Genomic DNA, 17,765 nt, shown 5'->3' on the forward strand with positions numbered 1-17,765 from the left:
TTATTTGGTATCTGTTTTTTTAAAAAAGGAATTTTTAAACAGTATCAAAGTAAGTTTTTCATTTTGTGACATTTTTAATGTCTGCATTAAATTGATTTGTTTAAGGTGACCTGCAGACGCGACTTCTGGAGATGAACCTGATGTCTGCACCCCAAGTAGCCGACGCTATTCTAGGCAACCAGATGTTCACGCACTACGACAGAGCTAGTGTGGCCAAATTGTGTGAACAAGTGGGTCTGCTGCAGAGGGCATTGGAACATTACACAGATCTGTTTGACATCAAGAGGGCTGTAGTCCATACCCATCTGCTCAACTCAGAGGTTAATTCTTGATTATTTGATAAATTGATAAAATGATTATTGATAAAATGAAGACCTTGATTATTGATAAAATGAAGAAAGTTATCTGGGAATCATAAGTATTCTTCCTCCACTCAAAATCTCGACTAGTTAATCGACAAATGATCAAGTCGGTTACTTTGGCATAGAAAATAAAAGTTTTAAGGTACGGCGCAGGTTTTTTGAGTTGTTAACAAAAATTGTTAAACGTACGTAAAGCGCTGGATAGAAATTCAGTTGGCAAAGAAGACCAAACTGCTGTTTTGCCTCAGACGTATCAAGTAATTTCAGTTGATGGATTAAGAACATGATGCCAAGATAATTTTGAATGCGAGATGTTTGTTGACGGGACCCCAAAACTGATGTTATTTCATAACTTCCAGAGGAAATAACTGGCCTTGCATGCTGTTATAAAGTTAATGACCAGATATATTAGATGGTTATTTCTAGCTACCAGCATTGAACAATGGCAGGATTATTCAAGCTTAAGTCAATGACATTAGACACCTAAAATATTTTCAGTGGTTGGTGAACTTCTTCGGGACACTGTCTGTGGACGACAGCAAAGAGTGCATCCAGGCCATGCTGGCAGCCAACATTAGACAAAACTTGCAAGTGTGTGTCCAGATTGCGAGCAAGTACCACGAACAGCTGGGAACCCAGTCCCTCATTGAGATATTCGAGTCCTTCAAGTCGTTCGAAGGTTCGTATTAATGTCGCGATTGGATTTCATTTGTTCCAAATCAGTGAAAATTCCTGGTTTCGTCCCTTGTTTTGGTTTCAAAACTTGACTATTTTAATCAGGCAGATTGTCAGTAGAGCATTGATTATAAGATTGTGGTGCGAACTCTTGTCGATCGTTATTGACAAAAGATATTTTCCAATCTTTAATAGCCGAGTCAGCAATTCCAGGTGGCTATTATTGCGCTCCTAATTTTTTACAATTCAAAGAATTTGAATTGTATTAGGGGGCTGTCTTTAAGATCTGTTCACACATTTTCAATGATTTTTGAAGTCAAATTGGAGTATTGATTTTGGTCACGCCGAAACAGGAATTGGAGCGAAAAAGCGAGTGGTTTTGCGGCGTGAATTTGTTTCGCTCTAATTTAAAAGTAGAGGGAGAAAACGGTGTTTGAACGAAAATTCGTTTTCTCGCTAGTGGTTTTTTGCTCACACGCGGCAATTTCACTTTAATTTTTACTGTTTTTTCAATTTTTTGGATCGGTTTTTTTGTAAATGGTTTTCCTAATCAATTCATAGTTCATTCTAGGCCTAGTTTTTTGTTTGAACCAAATTTTCATTTCTCGTTAGTGGTTTTTTGTTCACATGCGGCATTTTGACATTGATTTTCTGTTTTTTATTGATTTTTTTGGAAATGGTTTTCCCAATTCACTCATATTCCGTTCTAGGTCCAGTTTTGTGTTAGTCAATGAAAATTCTTTGAATTGTACGTCGGGACTTGTTCTGCTATGTTTTTTTTTATTTCGTCTAACAGATCTTTGTTTCGTCTTACGCTGACTTCTTGGAATTGACTTTTTTAATAACTTCAGTGACTTCTAAATTAAAATTTGTGTGCGTGAAGTCATTTCTGCTTTTAGGTCAATTGCGTGACTTACCTCACTCAAAAAATGACTTCTGAACTCACTTATGAGACTTTAAATTTTATGAGCATTTACTAATTAAAGGTCAGTATGTGCATCTAAGTAGTGCCAAACTTATATGTCCTAATTCCTGCGTAATAGAGTCTTGAGTTTTAATATCGAATATTAATTTTGAAAAAGCTCCATTAGGGCTTTTTCGTTGTAGAGCAAATGTATCATAAAAATGACAGCCCGAATCTAACCCAAAAAGTCTAGTGGCCTATTAAAAATACGCTGGTGGTCGATCTGTCAATCTTATTTCTTTAGTTTTTTCAATTCATGGTAGGCCACAAGCGTCTATCGCGGCTATTTTCCGGCAATCTGCCGGCTATGTTTAGTATTAAGATGCAATCTTTGAACTTGTAAATGTGGATCCGCTAGAACATCCTTAACTGCAAAACTGAGTTTAAAATGTTGACATTTTCAGAATGGGTTGTCAGTTATAATAATGTATAATAATGTGTAAAGAGATATAATTACCCTTGATAGGACGAACAGTTGCTGTGTTATGAGCGCCTTGCTTATTGTTCCGACCCTCTTGAGGGGGGAGGAACTATATACTCAAATGGGTTTTTTTTTTTTGTTCAGTGAATTTTCGCCGATCGATACATTCATCGTAGAGAGTTGAGAGTGGTATCATTAGAAAGCTCGTCCAGCGTAGAATATGGAATTAAAAAGATTTTTTTAATTTTCGTTTTCTACAGGGAGTTATCGAGGTTTAAAGTTTTGTGAAAATAGTGTGAATTCCGTTGATTTTTATTCACATTTTACGGAATTTTCGCTAATTTTTGACCAAAATTTCGCCAATTTTGCTAAAATTTGTCAACATTTTTTAAAAACTTGTTGTTGATTTTATTTTTAAATATAAAAAATCTTCTCGGCTTTTCTTATTTTGAATTTCTTCTGAGAACTTCAGAGAAGTAGAGTGAATTCCCGTTGTTTTTATTCACATTTTCCGGAATTTTTGCCTAAATTTTCGTCAATTTTGCTAAAATTTGTTATAATTTTTAAGAATAGTGTCGTTGATTTTATTTTTGAAGACGAACAAGCATTGTTCATTGTTTGATTTAATTTTTTTGGTCAAAAAATGTGGATAAATATTTCAAAATTTAGCCTTTTTCAACAAAAACCACGAAATAAGCTACTTTAGTCCGTTTTGATTAAGTTTGCCGACAGTACACCTCCAAACAACACACATACAATCTTTGTAGACTCAGAGGGGGGCTATTTCTACTTCAGAGTACGCTGAGAGTGCTCTGTAGTTAAAACTTTGCCTTTTTTTGCTAACTTTACTCGTTGATTATCAAAAATGCAGAACTTATTTTGAGTTTTCAACTAACAAATTATCTATATCTGCAACATTCGAAAATCAAATGTTCCTAACGGACAATAAGCAATAGCAGGGCTTGTTTTGGGCCATTCTTGGACTGCTACCACCCAAAGAAATCGGGTTGTAATCAGTCGGTCTTTTTTTTTAAAAAAAAAGGACCCTTTCTTTAAAAATAAAGAACAGAACATATCGAATCAATGCTCAGGAGTGATAGGTCCAACCAGTTTGCTTACTAAAAAGCTCCAAGCTAATCCATTTAAATTTTAACTTGAAAGTTTATGGTCGTTTCTTTTAAAAATAATTGACTTTTCAATAAATAATGGCTTAATTAAGTTTTCCTCTATTTTTTTCTTAATTTGTTCAACTTCCAGCTTAGTGTCTGCAAAAAAAGAATGCTTCTTCTTTCTACTGATTTAACATTTCTTCTCGGTTGCAGTTTTAAGCCTGAAGTTATTGTTTTCTGGCTTTGATACTACAAGATTTCAGATTTTTGTTTGTTTCGATATTTGCCAGTTTTTCACGTTTCCGAATTTTGTCACATTATCACATTATTGACAGTTCTCTTGTCACATTATTAGCGTTAAAAATAAAGCACAATTGAACATATTGAAATCCTGAATGATATACATAATCGTTTTAACGGCCTCGACGCCTCTTTCTTGAAGAAATCAATTGAATTTTTTAATTTTGTTTTTAACTGTCATTTATACTTTGTCGTTTCGGTCGTATGAAATTTCCTGCATAGTGATAACTTTCATTGGCTTTTCGTGGAAGAATAGAAGAACCGATATTCTGATATTAGTAAATAGCTGATGGCTTTCATGACTTTGAAAACAATCGTTTTCCAAAATTAAAAAAAAAAAAACTTTTTAACTTCGCAATTTTGTTCTTTTTATGTTTCTTTTTTTTAGCTAATCTCGTTATTTCATTACAGGTCAAATATGACATTATGGGTGTCAAGGGAATAAAAGGGATTGGTGTCCCAAAATCTTTTTTTTTAATGAATTTGTTATGACCTTAGTGGCTTCGACACCGGTTTTTCACAAAAATGTAAATTAATTTGATTTTTTGTCTTATTTGACGTTCTTTTTGTAGATGCGAGAAATATTCTGGGTAACTGCAGGTCTCGAGGGCTTCCTTTTTTTGAATAAACGACCCTATTCAAATAGTTCTGTTTGTAATTAATGCCTTTTATGACATTGAATGTAATTTTTATTCGAAAAAAAAATTGAAATTATTTCATACTTTAGCACTTCGCTTTTTTGTCTACTTGTTACCTAGTCTTACTAATGAATGGCCACGTACTACTTTATAGCTGTTTGATGAAGGCGCAATCGAATATATTTTGAGGGACAAAATATGGCTCGAGGGTTTTGGCAGCGTTTTCTGGCAAGTTTCAATTGAAATTTTGTTTGTTTTTTTTTTGTTGTTCATTTTAGCCGCTTTAAAAAATGAAGAAGGACAGGTCCTAATGCCCTTCTCTAGAAACAGTGGTAATTGTAAATTTGTGGTAATGTTAATTGATTCCTAATGGTATTTATTACTTTGAAGTTAACTGTTTCAAAAAAATAAGTTATATTTTTCACTTTAATGTTTTTGTTCTTTTTTGTATAATTGTTACCAAACCTTTTTATGGACTGGTCGCATATGGTTTCTGGTGATTTATTAGTTATTTTTGTTTAGTTTTAGGTTTATCTGACGGTATGTTGACTTTGTTATTAAATTTAGTTTTTAAGAGGGAAAAAAATTTTTTGATGTAAATAATGTTTGTTGCTGTTGTTGTTGTTTGTTTTTGACGTTCATCTTGACTCGCTTTCTTAATATTGACATATTACATCAAGCTAATGCATCAATTTTTAAATCCACTGAGTTATTTGCTTTGGAGGCTATCTTATCGTTCATACAGAATTTTTTGAAAAAGACTTTTCGCAAAAAATAATTTTTGGGTTTTTCTATCTGTTCCTCATTTGCTAGACAATTATGCCAAAATTGTGGATGGGCGGGGTCGGAACTTTATGTGCCATCGCACATTACCGAGCCGCCTTGTTCTTTTGTAAATACATTGCTGAAAATTGTGAGATATTTTGTAGAAATGATTATTTAATGATCTGTAGCTTTTTTTTCCATATGTTTAGGTCTGTTCTATTTCCTCGGATCCATAGTCAACTTTAGTCAAGATGCAGATGTACATTTCAAGTACATCCAGGCTGCATGCAAAACTGGCCAAATCAAAGAGGTCGAGCGAATCTGCCGTGAGAGCAACTGCTACAACGCTGAAAAAGTAAAGACGTTCCTTAAAGAAGCGAAACTCAATGATCAGCTGCCTTTGATCATTGTGTGCGACCGATTCGACTTTGTTCACGACTTGGTGTTGTACCTGTACCGCAATAACAACCAGAAGTACATTGAGATCTATGTGCAGAAAGTGAACCCGAGTAGATTGCCGGTTGTAGTTGGAGGATTGTTGGATGTTGATTGCTCTGAGGAGATTATCAAGAACATGATTCATTCGGTCAAAGGACAATTTTCAACTGATGAACTTGTAGAGGAAGTGGAAAAGCGAAACAGGTGCGTTAAGCCAGGAAGAATTCCTTGATAAAAATCGCTGTTAAGCAATTTATAGCATTTATATCGGTCCGATTGTCTATTTAAGCAATTTGTCGACTGACTGAAAGAGTGGAGGCTTCACGCCTGTCTTCTTGGTTTTTGAGTACTTAATTCAGTCTTATTCAAAATGCTGCAAGTTTAATTGTCGTATGCAATAATTGGCGCCTAACTCTTGAAAAACATCAGGAACAAGTGCGCCAAATGTTAATTGCTCCCGCACGAAGTTTGAAGCAATTAATTTGTAAATTTTGTGCTTGAACGTTTTGTTCAAGAATACTACTCCGCTCCTTGAGTATTTTAATCCTTTGAGCGCTGAAGTCTTCGCGTGATCTAAATTGCTCTTTCAGAATTTAAGTTGCTAACTTTATTCGTGGCACTTTTCTACTATCAAAAGTGCGCCAAAATTGGTTTATTTTTTACTTCTTGAATCTTAGTTGTGCTCCAAGGAGAGCTCCCAGGATATCTAGGATAGCTTACCACAAGCTACTATAATGAAGCAGGCTAGAATTGAATTGAGCCACCCTGTGGTTCGAGGGCAATTCGTCCAAATTTGGTCGGTTTATATGTTCTTTCGCAGTTCAACTAATTTTGAGTAGTTCATCTGTAGATGTGAATTTTGGTTGCGGTAAATTGCTTTCAATAAGTTTACTAGGGACAGATGTTTAATCATTAATTATTTAAATTTTTTGACGTTTATTTTACTGCTTGTGACAAAATGTTAAAATACCAATTTTCCGGCTTTTGATTTGTAATCTGGAAAAGATTACATGGAAAAGTGTATATTTTAAAAACATTCATTAGTGAAGGTCAAAGTGGTCTAGCGAGGTTATTCTACAGCAATCTCTGTTTGCTATGTTAAAGCTATATTGGTATTCATAGTGCATTGTCTCAGCAAAACAGTGTAAAGTAAACGCAACTAGGACGAAAAACAGGGGATAAATCTTGTTATTTGTTCATTACATAATATTACGTTACTTGAGATTTCCTTCAGGTCTTTGAACTATCTAGTTCTTGATGAATTTTTTCCGGGAGATTTTGAAAACTTTTTTCAGCTAACTAGAGCTGAAATTTTGGTGTTAAATCTAAGACGATTTAACACCAAAATTCTCTTTAAAAATAACGGTTTTGAAGCATTTTTCTGTCGTCTCTGATATCTTTTTTCTGTCGACTTTGCCTCTTTTTGATAGTGGTCTTTTTTGATAGCTTTTAGTTGATGGTATCAATTCCAAAACACCATAAAGTTCTTGCGAAAACAAAATTTTTCGTTTCTTTAGTTTTATTGGTGTCTTAGGGCCAATCAAAGGCTCTGCTGTTCTTTGTTGTGTAAGAGTAGCAGGTTTTCATAATTAGGATATTCCTCTCAAAGTTTTTATAGCTGCGAAGCTGTAAGCTGAGCGTAGCTATATTGCGGTGCTCTTGGTTTTTCACAATTCAAAGAATTTGAATTGTATTGGGCCGCTGTCTTTTTTTTAAGATCTGTTCACACATTTTCATGATTTTTGAAGTCAAATTGGAGAAGTGATTTTGGTCACGCCGAAACAGGAAGTGGAGCGAAAAACCGAGTGGTTTTGCGGCGTGAAATTTTTTCGCTCTAAATATAAAGTAGAGTGAGAAAACGGGGTTTGAACAAAAATTCGCTTTCTCGCTAGTGGTTTTTTGTTCACATGCGGCAATTTCACTTTGATTTTTACAGTTTTTTCGATTTTTTGGATCGGATTTTTTTCTAAATGGTTTTCCCAATCCATTCATAGTCCGTTCTTGGTCTAGTTTTCTGTTTAGTCAATGAAAATTCTTTGAATTGTACGTCAGGACTTGTCCTGCTATGTTTTTTTATTTCGTTTTCTGACGCTCTTTTTTCGTTTTACATTTGTTCACACAGCAAAGCTGAAAAAGTCAAGTTTTCTGAATGACTTCTTCCTCTCACTAACGGCATTGGCGCGCGTGACGTTATTTCTCACTCGCTTTAGCGAAAGTTTTTAGGTTATTTGCGTGATTAGATTTTGATCATACGTGACTTACCTCACTCAATAAAATGACTTTTGCACTTTAAAACTTGAGTTTAAATAAATTTGTTTAAGGTCAAAGGAACTCATTTGTGCATTAAAGGTCCCTAATAAGAGGCTTCTGTGGAATGAATGATAACAAGCTTTATTAATTTATCGCTGAATGTTTTAGCCTAGTTTTTGAGCGGCGTCGATTTTGTTTTCAATTTAGATCTGTATCTGTTTCTATCTCTATTATATGGCACGCAGGTCGATTCTTTCGCAGCTATTCCCCTAATCTGCCGGCTATGTTTATCAATTATATTAATCCTGTTAGCCTTTTGTATGCAATCTTTCGCTTGACCGATTTTTCGTCTGACCCATTTGACTTTTCGTCCTTATAAACGGGATAAACAGCTGGCGCCCAGCGGGCTTTAAGTTTCATTAGAAGCCCTTAGCCGCGTTTAGTTGTCCTTCGAATGCTTAGTGCGGTAAAGCAACTGGGAAGGCCGTAGTTTAAAAGGTCGTTTATAGGAGTTTTTGAGCCCAAAATGTTGCAATTTTTCGTGTTTTTTCGTCATTTTTCGATTTTTTCGTTGGACCAGTCTGAAATTGAGGCTGGTTAAAGTTGGTAAAGGCCTTTTGCATGAAAGTTTCGACCATTTTCAGAGCTATATGATTTGGTAATTCAGACAAAAAGACGCAAATATGTACTAGTTTTCACAATTTTTTTTTCAATCCTTTGAAAATGTTTGTCAGTTTTTGATGGTTTCTAGTGGTAATGGAATAGTTTTCAACATTTTAACATCACGAATTTAAGCTTTTTTTGTTACAAAACTTGCAATTTTTAACATTGTTGTCATTTTTCAAGTTTGTCCAGACCCAGGGGGCCAGAAAACCTCCCTAAGTTACTGAAGAATTTTCTGTCCTTGGGATAGTTTTTAACTTTTTAGTATCACAAATTTTAGCAATTTTTTTGATAAAACTTGCAATTTTTTTGAAAATTTTTGTCATTTCTTAGACTTTTCCAACCTCAAAAGCCAAGGAACCTCCTCTAGGGCTTGATATTAGGTTGCTGTATAGTTTCTAGGAGTAATGGAATATTTTTCAAAATTTGAACATCACGAGTTTTAGCATTTTTTGTCAAATCTTGCAATTTTTGACTTTGTCATAATTCAAGTTTTTCCAGACCCAGGTGCCAGAAAACCCCCTTTAGGGTTTCATAATAAGTTACTGAAAATGTTTTTTAGCCATGTTATGGTTTTCAACCTTTTAGTATCACAATTTTTAGCAATTTTTTCATAAAGCTTGCAGTTTGTTCCAGTTTTTTTGAAAATTTCTGTATTCTCAAGAGCCAAGGAATCTTCTCTAGGGTTTGACAATAGGTTACTGCATAGTTCTTATATGTATTTGAATTTTTTAAAAAGATTTTAGTATCACCAATTTAAGCATTTTTAAAAAAAAATGATTGCAATTTTTTTTAATATTTTCGAATTTTGACCAGGGCCTAGGGCTGCTTGGTTTCTAGAATTAATGTAATGGTTATCAATATTTAATGACTGGAGTTATAGCAATTTTTTATAAAATTTAAATTCTTTTTAAATTTTCGGAAAATTAATATGTTCCAAGTTTATGGATCTTTGAGTAAGTGAAACTATTTAAGGTTTGAAATAGGGATAGTGGATAGTCTCTTGAGACAATGAAATGGTTCTGAAGATATCAATATCACAATTGTTACCAATGTTTTTTATAAAATTTGCTACTTTTCCAAGTTTTTAGCAATTATTTTAATCCTGTTTGTCCTTTTTATGCGATTTTTCGGTTGACCGATTTTTCGTTCCGACCCATTTGACTTTTCGTCCTCAGATACAGGATAAAGAGTTAGCGCACAGTGGGCATTAGGTTCTCTTAGAGCCTTTCAGCTCACTAGTCTCCAAGTATGCGATTTACAGAAACTGTTTTCTAGACCTCATAATTATGGTGTGAAGAGCGGTTCTTAGAAATTGATTTGTTTTTGTTTTATTTTCGTAACATTTGTTAAACTATGTTATGTATGGTGTTTCTTAAACTAATTGGGCATGAGTTTTAAGTTGAACGCGTGATAAGTTTCCTTGGTCATAACTGGCTTATTCCACTCTTTATATGACTTCAAGGTGAATATTGGACTTCTATATAATGATCATGTTAATAATAAAGCATGGCGACCAAATTAAAAGAACGAATTTAATTTTTTTGAAGTAATTTTTTTGTTTGAATACGTTTTGGTCTTTGATAATTTTCTGAATTAACTGAATTAAGTTAAGTCATTTCTGTATCTGCTGCTATCTATATTCTACATCATGTAAGTCTTTTGTAGCTATTTTGGCAATCTGCCGTCTGTATTTTATGAGTTGCGCTACAAAGTTGCGTCCCCGGACGCTCTTTCTCTTCGCTGTACATTTGTTCACGCGGAACAGCTAACAGTCCATTTTTATCGACATTTTCTCTCCTGAACGTCCCTTCTGTGGTTGAAGTAATTTTATTTCTCTTTAGGAGTCGTTTTTGCGTCATATACGTGATGGATTTTTCATCATACTTGACTTATAAACTTGACAAAGTGTGTTATACTTGTTTAACTAAAATTAGTTTAAGGTCAATAAATTAGTTTATTGAACGAGCGGCAAATTCTATCTAAATATTTCTGCTTAGTTTTTTATTATAATGTATTGATAACTTCAACTCATTTTGGGGCGCAGTTGCTAGCTTGGTTTAGTTATATCCATTTTTAATAGCCGCCGTCAGTCTCTCAACGGCTATTATTTAGGCGCTCTGCTTTTTTTTACAATTCAAAGAATTTGAATTGTATTGGGGCGCTATCTTTTTTTAAGATCTGTTCACACATTTTCATGATTTTTGAAGTCGAATTGGAGTAGTGGGCACGCCGAAACAGGAAATGAAGCAAAAAAAGCGAGTAGTTTTGCGGCGTGAAATGTTTTGCTCTAATTTTAAAGTAGAGTGAGAATACGGTGTTGAAACAAAGTTTTTTTTACATGCGGCAATTTCACTTCGATTTTCTGTTTTTTTTTCAATTTTTTGGATCGGATTTTTTAAATAGGTTTTCCAATCCATTCATAGTTCAATCTAGGCCTAGTTTTTTGTCTGAAACAAATTTTCATTTCTCGATAACGTTTTTTTGTTCACATGCGGCAATCTCACTTCGATTTTTACTGAATTTTTTGGATCGGATTTTTTTTCTAAATGGTTTTCCCAATCCATTCATAATTCAATCTAGGCCTAATTATTGTCTGAAACAATTTTTCATTTCTCGATAGTGATTTTTTGTTCACATGCGGATTTTTGACATTGATTTTCTGTTGTTTTTTTTTTTTTAATTTCCATCTGATTTGTTTTAGAAATGGTTCTTCCAATTCACTCATGGTCCAATCTAGGTCTAGTTTTTTCTTAGTCAATTAAAATTCTTTGAATTGTACGTCAGGACTTGTCCTGCTATGTTTTTTAATTCGCTTTAGATTTTGATCACGTTTTTGATTTAACTTGAGTCACAATTTTCACGTTTGTCTCACTTCACTCACTGTTTCAACTGATTGATTTTTAACTTCCTTCACGTATTGAATTACGCAATGCGGTGAATACGGCCAATGTCAAAAAAGGAAAATCAAAAGAGACGGGATAAACGATAAAGACCGGTCATTTACTCACATTGCATTAGGTTATCAAAGTTCATTATATTGTTTGTTAGCTGACACTGGTTTTAATCTTAATAGTTTTCAATTTGGAAGCCCGAATTAAGTATAGTTTTAGAATCTTACTGAAACTGCACGCCAAATTAAAACACTTTTCGACACTAAAAAAATTTAAAGAAAATGCGGCCAATTTGTCTGTTCTTTTTCTGTTTCAATCCCAATGTGCATTAAGCGCGTCAACGGCGGCTAGTTTTGCGGCAATCTTCCGGCGATGCTCTAGGTCTGAGATTGGAGTAAGACATAATCTATGAGCATTTTGTTCAACTTTGGCTAATGATTGTGAGCTTTGTTGCTCTCATTCATGTTGGATTTCTTTTTAGACTTGGCTCCAAAGTTTTGGCGAACGCTCTCAGAGCTTGTTTGAGTAAGTTTTAGCAAATAGATTATATAATGCAGCTACACTACTGTGTCAATGTTCATTTTTTTTAGATCGTTCGTTAGGTCCAATGGTTGAGAAAATTTCAATCAGTCTTAAGCATTTTTTATCCCATTTAGGAAACAAATTTAGCGTGCCCTGCCCTGTTGAACATAAAAAGATCGTTGATTGTTCAGAACAGTATTGAAATCAGTCTTAATAATGATTTAACCAATCAACATTTTATTCTACAGAACATAGCGTTTTCATCTATTTATCAGAAGTTTGTTAAATAAATTTTCAAGGAGCTCTTCAAATAACTCAGCTGTAGTTTAAATAATATTTGTGATAAACAATAAGTGTGATAAATGACGTAACAGATGTAAATCAAAATCAATAGCTCATCATGGAATGCATCAAAGCTCATTTAAAGAGAGCATGATGTCTGGTCGTAACAAAAACGTTGACAGAAAATATAAAAAATTATAGCAGGAATTACTATCTAAAGAGTTGAGAAAACTGAATCTCATCACATTTACAGAACCAGATTTTGATTGTCAAGGACACACACTCGCACGAAAACATTAGAAAAGAAAAACAATGGAAAAAATTTTTTGACGTAAAATTTATTAAAACACGACAATATACTGAAGTTATCAAGTACACAATATCGTTTCCCAGTAAAAAAGAAAAAATCTATTTAATAGAATAAATGTTTCTTACTGTTATTTAAAAACACTGCAAATTTATGCGAAAGCAACTGGTGTCCATGCACAGAAACTGGATGCGAAGAGATAACAATAAATGGATATATTTTTGTTGAGATAGCGGGCAGATGAAATTTGTTTTTATTGAGTCTAAAAAATAAAGAAGAGCAACAAATGTGGCCAAAAAAGAAAACACTAATGTTTCACAGAAATATTGTCAAAGTCGTAGAAAACAAACTGTCAAATGAAAACGTCAAATAGATTTACTTTGGATTTAATCCCAATGGGCCTGGCATCAAAGAGAACAAAAAATATGTGAAAAATTTTGATAAAAAATATTACTAATTATGAAAACAGTTGGTGGGAGAGTAGTAATCTTTGGGCATCAATTGCAACCATTGAATAGATTAAGTTGACTCTCATTAGAAAACCAATTGGACTTGTCATTGAAGCTACTATGTGAGAAGACAACTCAGTTCTGCTGTCGCTGTCGCAGCTGGTTTTTTTTTACAAAAATTCATATCTTTAATGAAACAGGTTGCCAAATATCTGGCTTGGTTGACCTCCATTAAATGTCCATTAGTTTTGTCCACTCTCAGCTCAGATTGCAGAATTCAAAAGCAGAGGTGTTTGCTTAAAAGAAACTGGCACGAAGTTGATCTAAAAATCTTACAGAAGGAAGTAACAAAAGAATATGCAAAAAATTTCCGCCCCGCCGAATAATAGAGGTAACCAAAAAACTCAATCTTTGACTTCTTGGCGCATAATCAGATCAAAAGCCCTGAATTAGGATCTGAAAAACAAAATTTTGTACTTCTTAATTTCATCCTTTATTCCGCAAAAACAGTAAAAAACCAAGGACCGTACACACATTAAAAAACAACAACAAAAGGAATGAAAACCAATGTCTTATCTTAGAAAACCAAAGATTTTTGCCTATAATAACGTGCTGTTCAGAATTAACCAGAGTTTGCCTTAGAAAGCGTACTTTATATTAGCCGAGATGCAATGAGGTAGAACAAACGAAAAGCGCGAAATAACAACTTTTCACTTTCAGAATTATTTTTTGTGTCAGAATGAAACACGTAGCTATAAAGTAAATTTCTCGTACCCTTCATAGCATTCAACGATATCCAGCAAACATAGTTTTCCGTTTCCATGAGGTGGCAGAGTGCCCAAAATAGCAATGAGGCAAGTGAATGAATAACAAAGGTAGTTAAAAAATATTTCGTTGGAATGGTTTGAAATTTTTTTAACTTAATAACATAAGCTGCGTTTTTCAACCACATTCAAAATTATATTTTGAAGTGTTAGTGAGTGTTGAGATCTGTTAATTTCGATACTATTGGACAAGAAACTTTAAACCAACCATAACGGTAGGAACTCAAAAATCCAATTTTTGGTTTTAATCCGCAAATAGTACCGTAAACCATTGGAATAAATCCAATGCCAGCGGTCGGGAGCTTCCACTGATGAGACTAACCTGTCGACAAAAAGCTAATCAGAGGTGCAACGTTATCAAATACAGAAAATTTTTAATTCAATGGTACAGATAAAAATACCTATAAGCTACTACCATTGATAATGTTCAGTAATTTTTCTTAGAAAGCCACCGTCGTGCTAACCATTTACGAGGCTTTATTATAAAACAACAATTAGATCAAAAATATAAGCGAAAAGTGAAACATCGCTAAAGTTACAGGCAAAAGCAGTGTCAAAACCTTTAAAAACCATAGTTTTTAGTGAAAACCTTTTATTGGTTAGTTTGGTGTATATGTGTTCTAATGAGATTTGGGTTGAAAAGACTACAAACGAACATCAATTAAAGGGAAAACTGAAAGTTTTCAGTTATTGGAAAATCTTTAAAATACTTAGTTTGTGAGTAAAAAATATCTGTAGCTGCCCTGGTAATGGTCCAAATAATAGCGTCTATGCACTATTTGAACACTTCTTCTTACCTATGAAGCACTTGCGAAAACAGCAAGAGAAAAGAAGTGCGCTAGGCGAATTTAAATTGTCTCCTGTATAAAAATTTATCTTTAAAAACCGAAAACGTGTGAAAGCGGCAATTTCTGACATTCATGCATAGGCAATATAAAAGAAAGTAGCGCAATCCAAAGAAGAAACGTGAAACCCCTTGATCTGACCAGCAGCTGAACTAAAGATTGAGAGCCACGCAGATAAATATGTTTCCCATTTAGAAAAAAATATGATACATGAAAGATGAGTTTTGGATAAATTTGGATTTTAGTTTGAAAAAATCTTTTCCAGAACACTGCCATGAAGTGAAAGCACAAATAGCCCTCGTTTTAGTGTACGAAAATTAAAACGGAGGTTTTGGGGCCGTTTTGTTGGAGAATTGACTGAACGTGTTAAGAAAAAATTGAGTTGATCCAATTTGTCATGAAACTATTTCAAAGATACGGCAAAAATTTCAACGGAAATAGTCGGACCGCACAACTAACCTGCCCTCTTCTATCTTCAAAGGTAACACCAATAACACTATTCCTAAAAATTTTTGTCATGGTTTACAAAAGTTATTGAACGTTGGAGAAACGTACGGAAAAGTGAACAAATTAGTTCCAATTCGCATGCCGGATTTTTAAAATTAAACCCCAATAACTTTTCTAAAGACAAATTTCGAAAAATTATATCTAATCCACGCTCGACAGGCTTCCTGATGCACTCATGTCCTAGTAGGTCAAATATATATACCCCAAAAGTGACTGAACGAAAAAAAAAACAGTTGAGCATGTAACATCCCACAAATGAGTCGCAACCTCTTAACTGAGAGACAGGTTGACGATATCGGAAGGCGTCTTGCATACTTTGAACGCCCTAACGTGTGCAAAATTTTCTAGGAAATATCATTGATCCCAAGAACATTCGTTTTTAAAGTTGGGTGGTTTTATAAATTATTTATTTTCAGATAGCATATTAATCGTATTATTAAATTCTCTGGAACGAAGTTTGGAGCATTTATTGTAAACGTGTTGCTCTTTTTATGCAAAATTTTTGGTTCCTCGTTTTTGCGCTTTTGTTCCAGAACATTTTGTGACTTCTCAAGTGCCTTTTTCACGCTTCAATTCTTCAGTTATTTCAATTGCTCCCGTTCCGAAATAAAGTTTGTGCTAATATAAAACCGATTGTTTTTACTGGTTGATTCTGTTAGCCGTTGTAGCTTAGTGATTAAGATGTCTGACTGCTTCCCTGGAGGTCTCGGGCGTGACCCTCTATAAGGTCCGAGTTTTTCCAAATTTCTAAGCTACACCCTTAAATTAAATTGCCCCTGCCTGTAGTTCTGGAGCAATTTATCCGACGTTAGTCGGTTTATGTTCAAGTAGTAAAATGTTTTCAGAGACAAACTGCTTTTTCTTTTACTTTTGACAATTTCGTAATGTTATAGAGCAAAGTGAGTTCTACTTCATTTTTTGTTCATTTTTGTTAATTAAATGGGTGAAGCTTATCTATCTGGTCTCGTCAACACCTCGTTTTTCACTCCCTATACTTAACCACCCTAATTTTTAGTTCATCTTTATTAGCATAATTATCATAGTTGACTGATGAATCCTTTCATGTGTACCCTTCAGATACCAGTAATATGGTTAATGGTTTTGGGGTGGTGGTGGTGGCGGTGGTCAAGGTGTTGAATTTAATTAAGATACCTAGGGTCGCGCAATTTTTGATCTAATTCCGTTTGTGCGTCAAAAATGTATGTTCTTGTTGAACGAGTTTATCAAATGACTGATAAAAGTTGTACAGTTTTACAAGTTGGATTTCTGTGTCCGAGTCTTATCAATTGTTGGTGATAATTTCGGACATATTTTTGTTTTGAAAATGATGATTTTTTTTCATAAACTATTCTATAAAGTCTCTACATTTAAACGAAATTAGGAAAACCACTGAAAATGTTCTCAAGTTTGCTGGCTCGTTTTGTATTTACGTCTTCTGTATCCTAAACAGGCTCCGATTTAGTTGATGTAATTTATGCTTTGCTTTGTTAAAAATATGTGATCGTTCATGAAATAGAAGTGTTGTTTCAATTAGATTGAAGCTGCTCTTGCCTTGGCTGGAAACCCGAGTCCACGAAGGCATCGATGAACCAGCGACCCATAATGCTCTGGCTAAGATCTACATCGATAGCAGCAACAATGCCGAGCGATTCCTGCGGGAGAACCAATTCTACGACAGTCTGGTTATTGGTAAATACTGCGAGAAACGGAACCCGCATCTAGCTTGTGTGGCTTATGAGCGAGGGTTTTGTGACCAGGAGCTGATCAAAGTGTGCAATGAGAATTCCTTGTTCAAGAGTGAGGCACGGTACTTGGTGAGGAGGAGAGATGCTGATTTGTGGGCACAGGTGTTGGCCGAGGACAATCAGTACAGGAGACAGTTAATTGACCAGGTACGCAATAGTTCTGCCATGACGCAAAAAAGTTCGTATTTATTTCAGAGATGTAATCATTTTATCGGTTCAAAGAACGCTCGGATGCGTAGCATGTAAAAATATGGGTACTATTATAAAAACCTATAGAAGATCATTATGAACTTCCGCTTACTTTCGTTGAGCAAACACTTCATCTCAACATCTGGTCGATTGTCAAGCTTCTTGACGTTTATTGAAAAAAGCGTCGTTCTCTATTTCCAGGAAATTGGTTTTGTTAGAATCTAGCTCTTCGAAAATTTTGAGGCAGGATGATGCAGCATGAGACCTTTATATAAGCTTGTCTACATCGAGTCTTGACGTGATTTTCAAGACTGCTTGGTTGTCAAAAAATGAAAAATGACTATTTTCTGCTCTAATCGGTCTTTGGGTGATGTGTAGGTGGTGCAGACAGCCCTCTCTGAGACGAAGGACCCAGATGACATCACAGTGACCGTGAAGGCTTTCATGACTGCCGATCTGCCCACTGAACTGATCGAGTTGCTCGAAAAGATCGTTCTAGAATCTTCCACCTTCTCTGACCACAAGTAAACACAACATATCTTTTGAAGGAACTTTGGCTCTATCAGGACGTTAAGCATTAAGCTAAGCTCACAGGTTGCTTGTTGAGAAGCTTAAG

The 17,765-nt window shown here is 34.6% G+C and overlaps 1 protein-coding gene across 1 annotated transcript in view; it reads left to right on the forward strand.

Moving 5' to 3' along the window:
• The window catches only part of LOC142337801 (clathrin heavy chain 1-like), a 64,024-nt gene that overhangs the window by 9,680 nt on the left and 36,579 nt on the right, over window positions 1–17,765 (forward strand). Inside the window, exons 8-12 of the mRNA XM_075387323.1 lie at window positions 106–320; window positions 861–1,041; window positions 5,444–5,876; window positions 16,750–17,107; window positions 17,528–17,673. Of these exons, the coding sequence (XP_075243438.1) occupies window positions 106–320; window positions 861–1,041; window positions 5,444–5,876; window positions 16,750–17,107; window positions 17,528–17,673 (1,333 nt within the window). The remainder of the gene's footprint in view (window positions 1–105; window positions 321–860; window positions 1,042–5,443; window positions 5,877–16,749; window positions 17,108–17,527; window positions 17,674–17,765) is intronic.

Source organism: Convolutriloba macropyga, chromosome 4, assembly GCF_964194025.1.
Source record: "Convolutriloba macropyga chromosome 4, txConMacr16.3, whole genome shotgun sequence".
Lineage (NCBI taxonomy): Eukaryota > Metazoa > Xenacoelomorpha > Acoela > Convolutidae > Convolutriloba > Convolutriloba macropyga.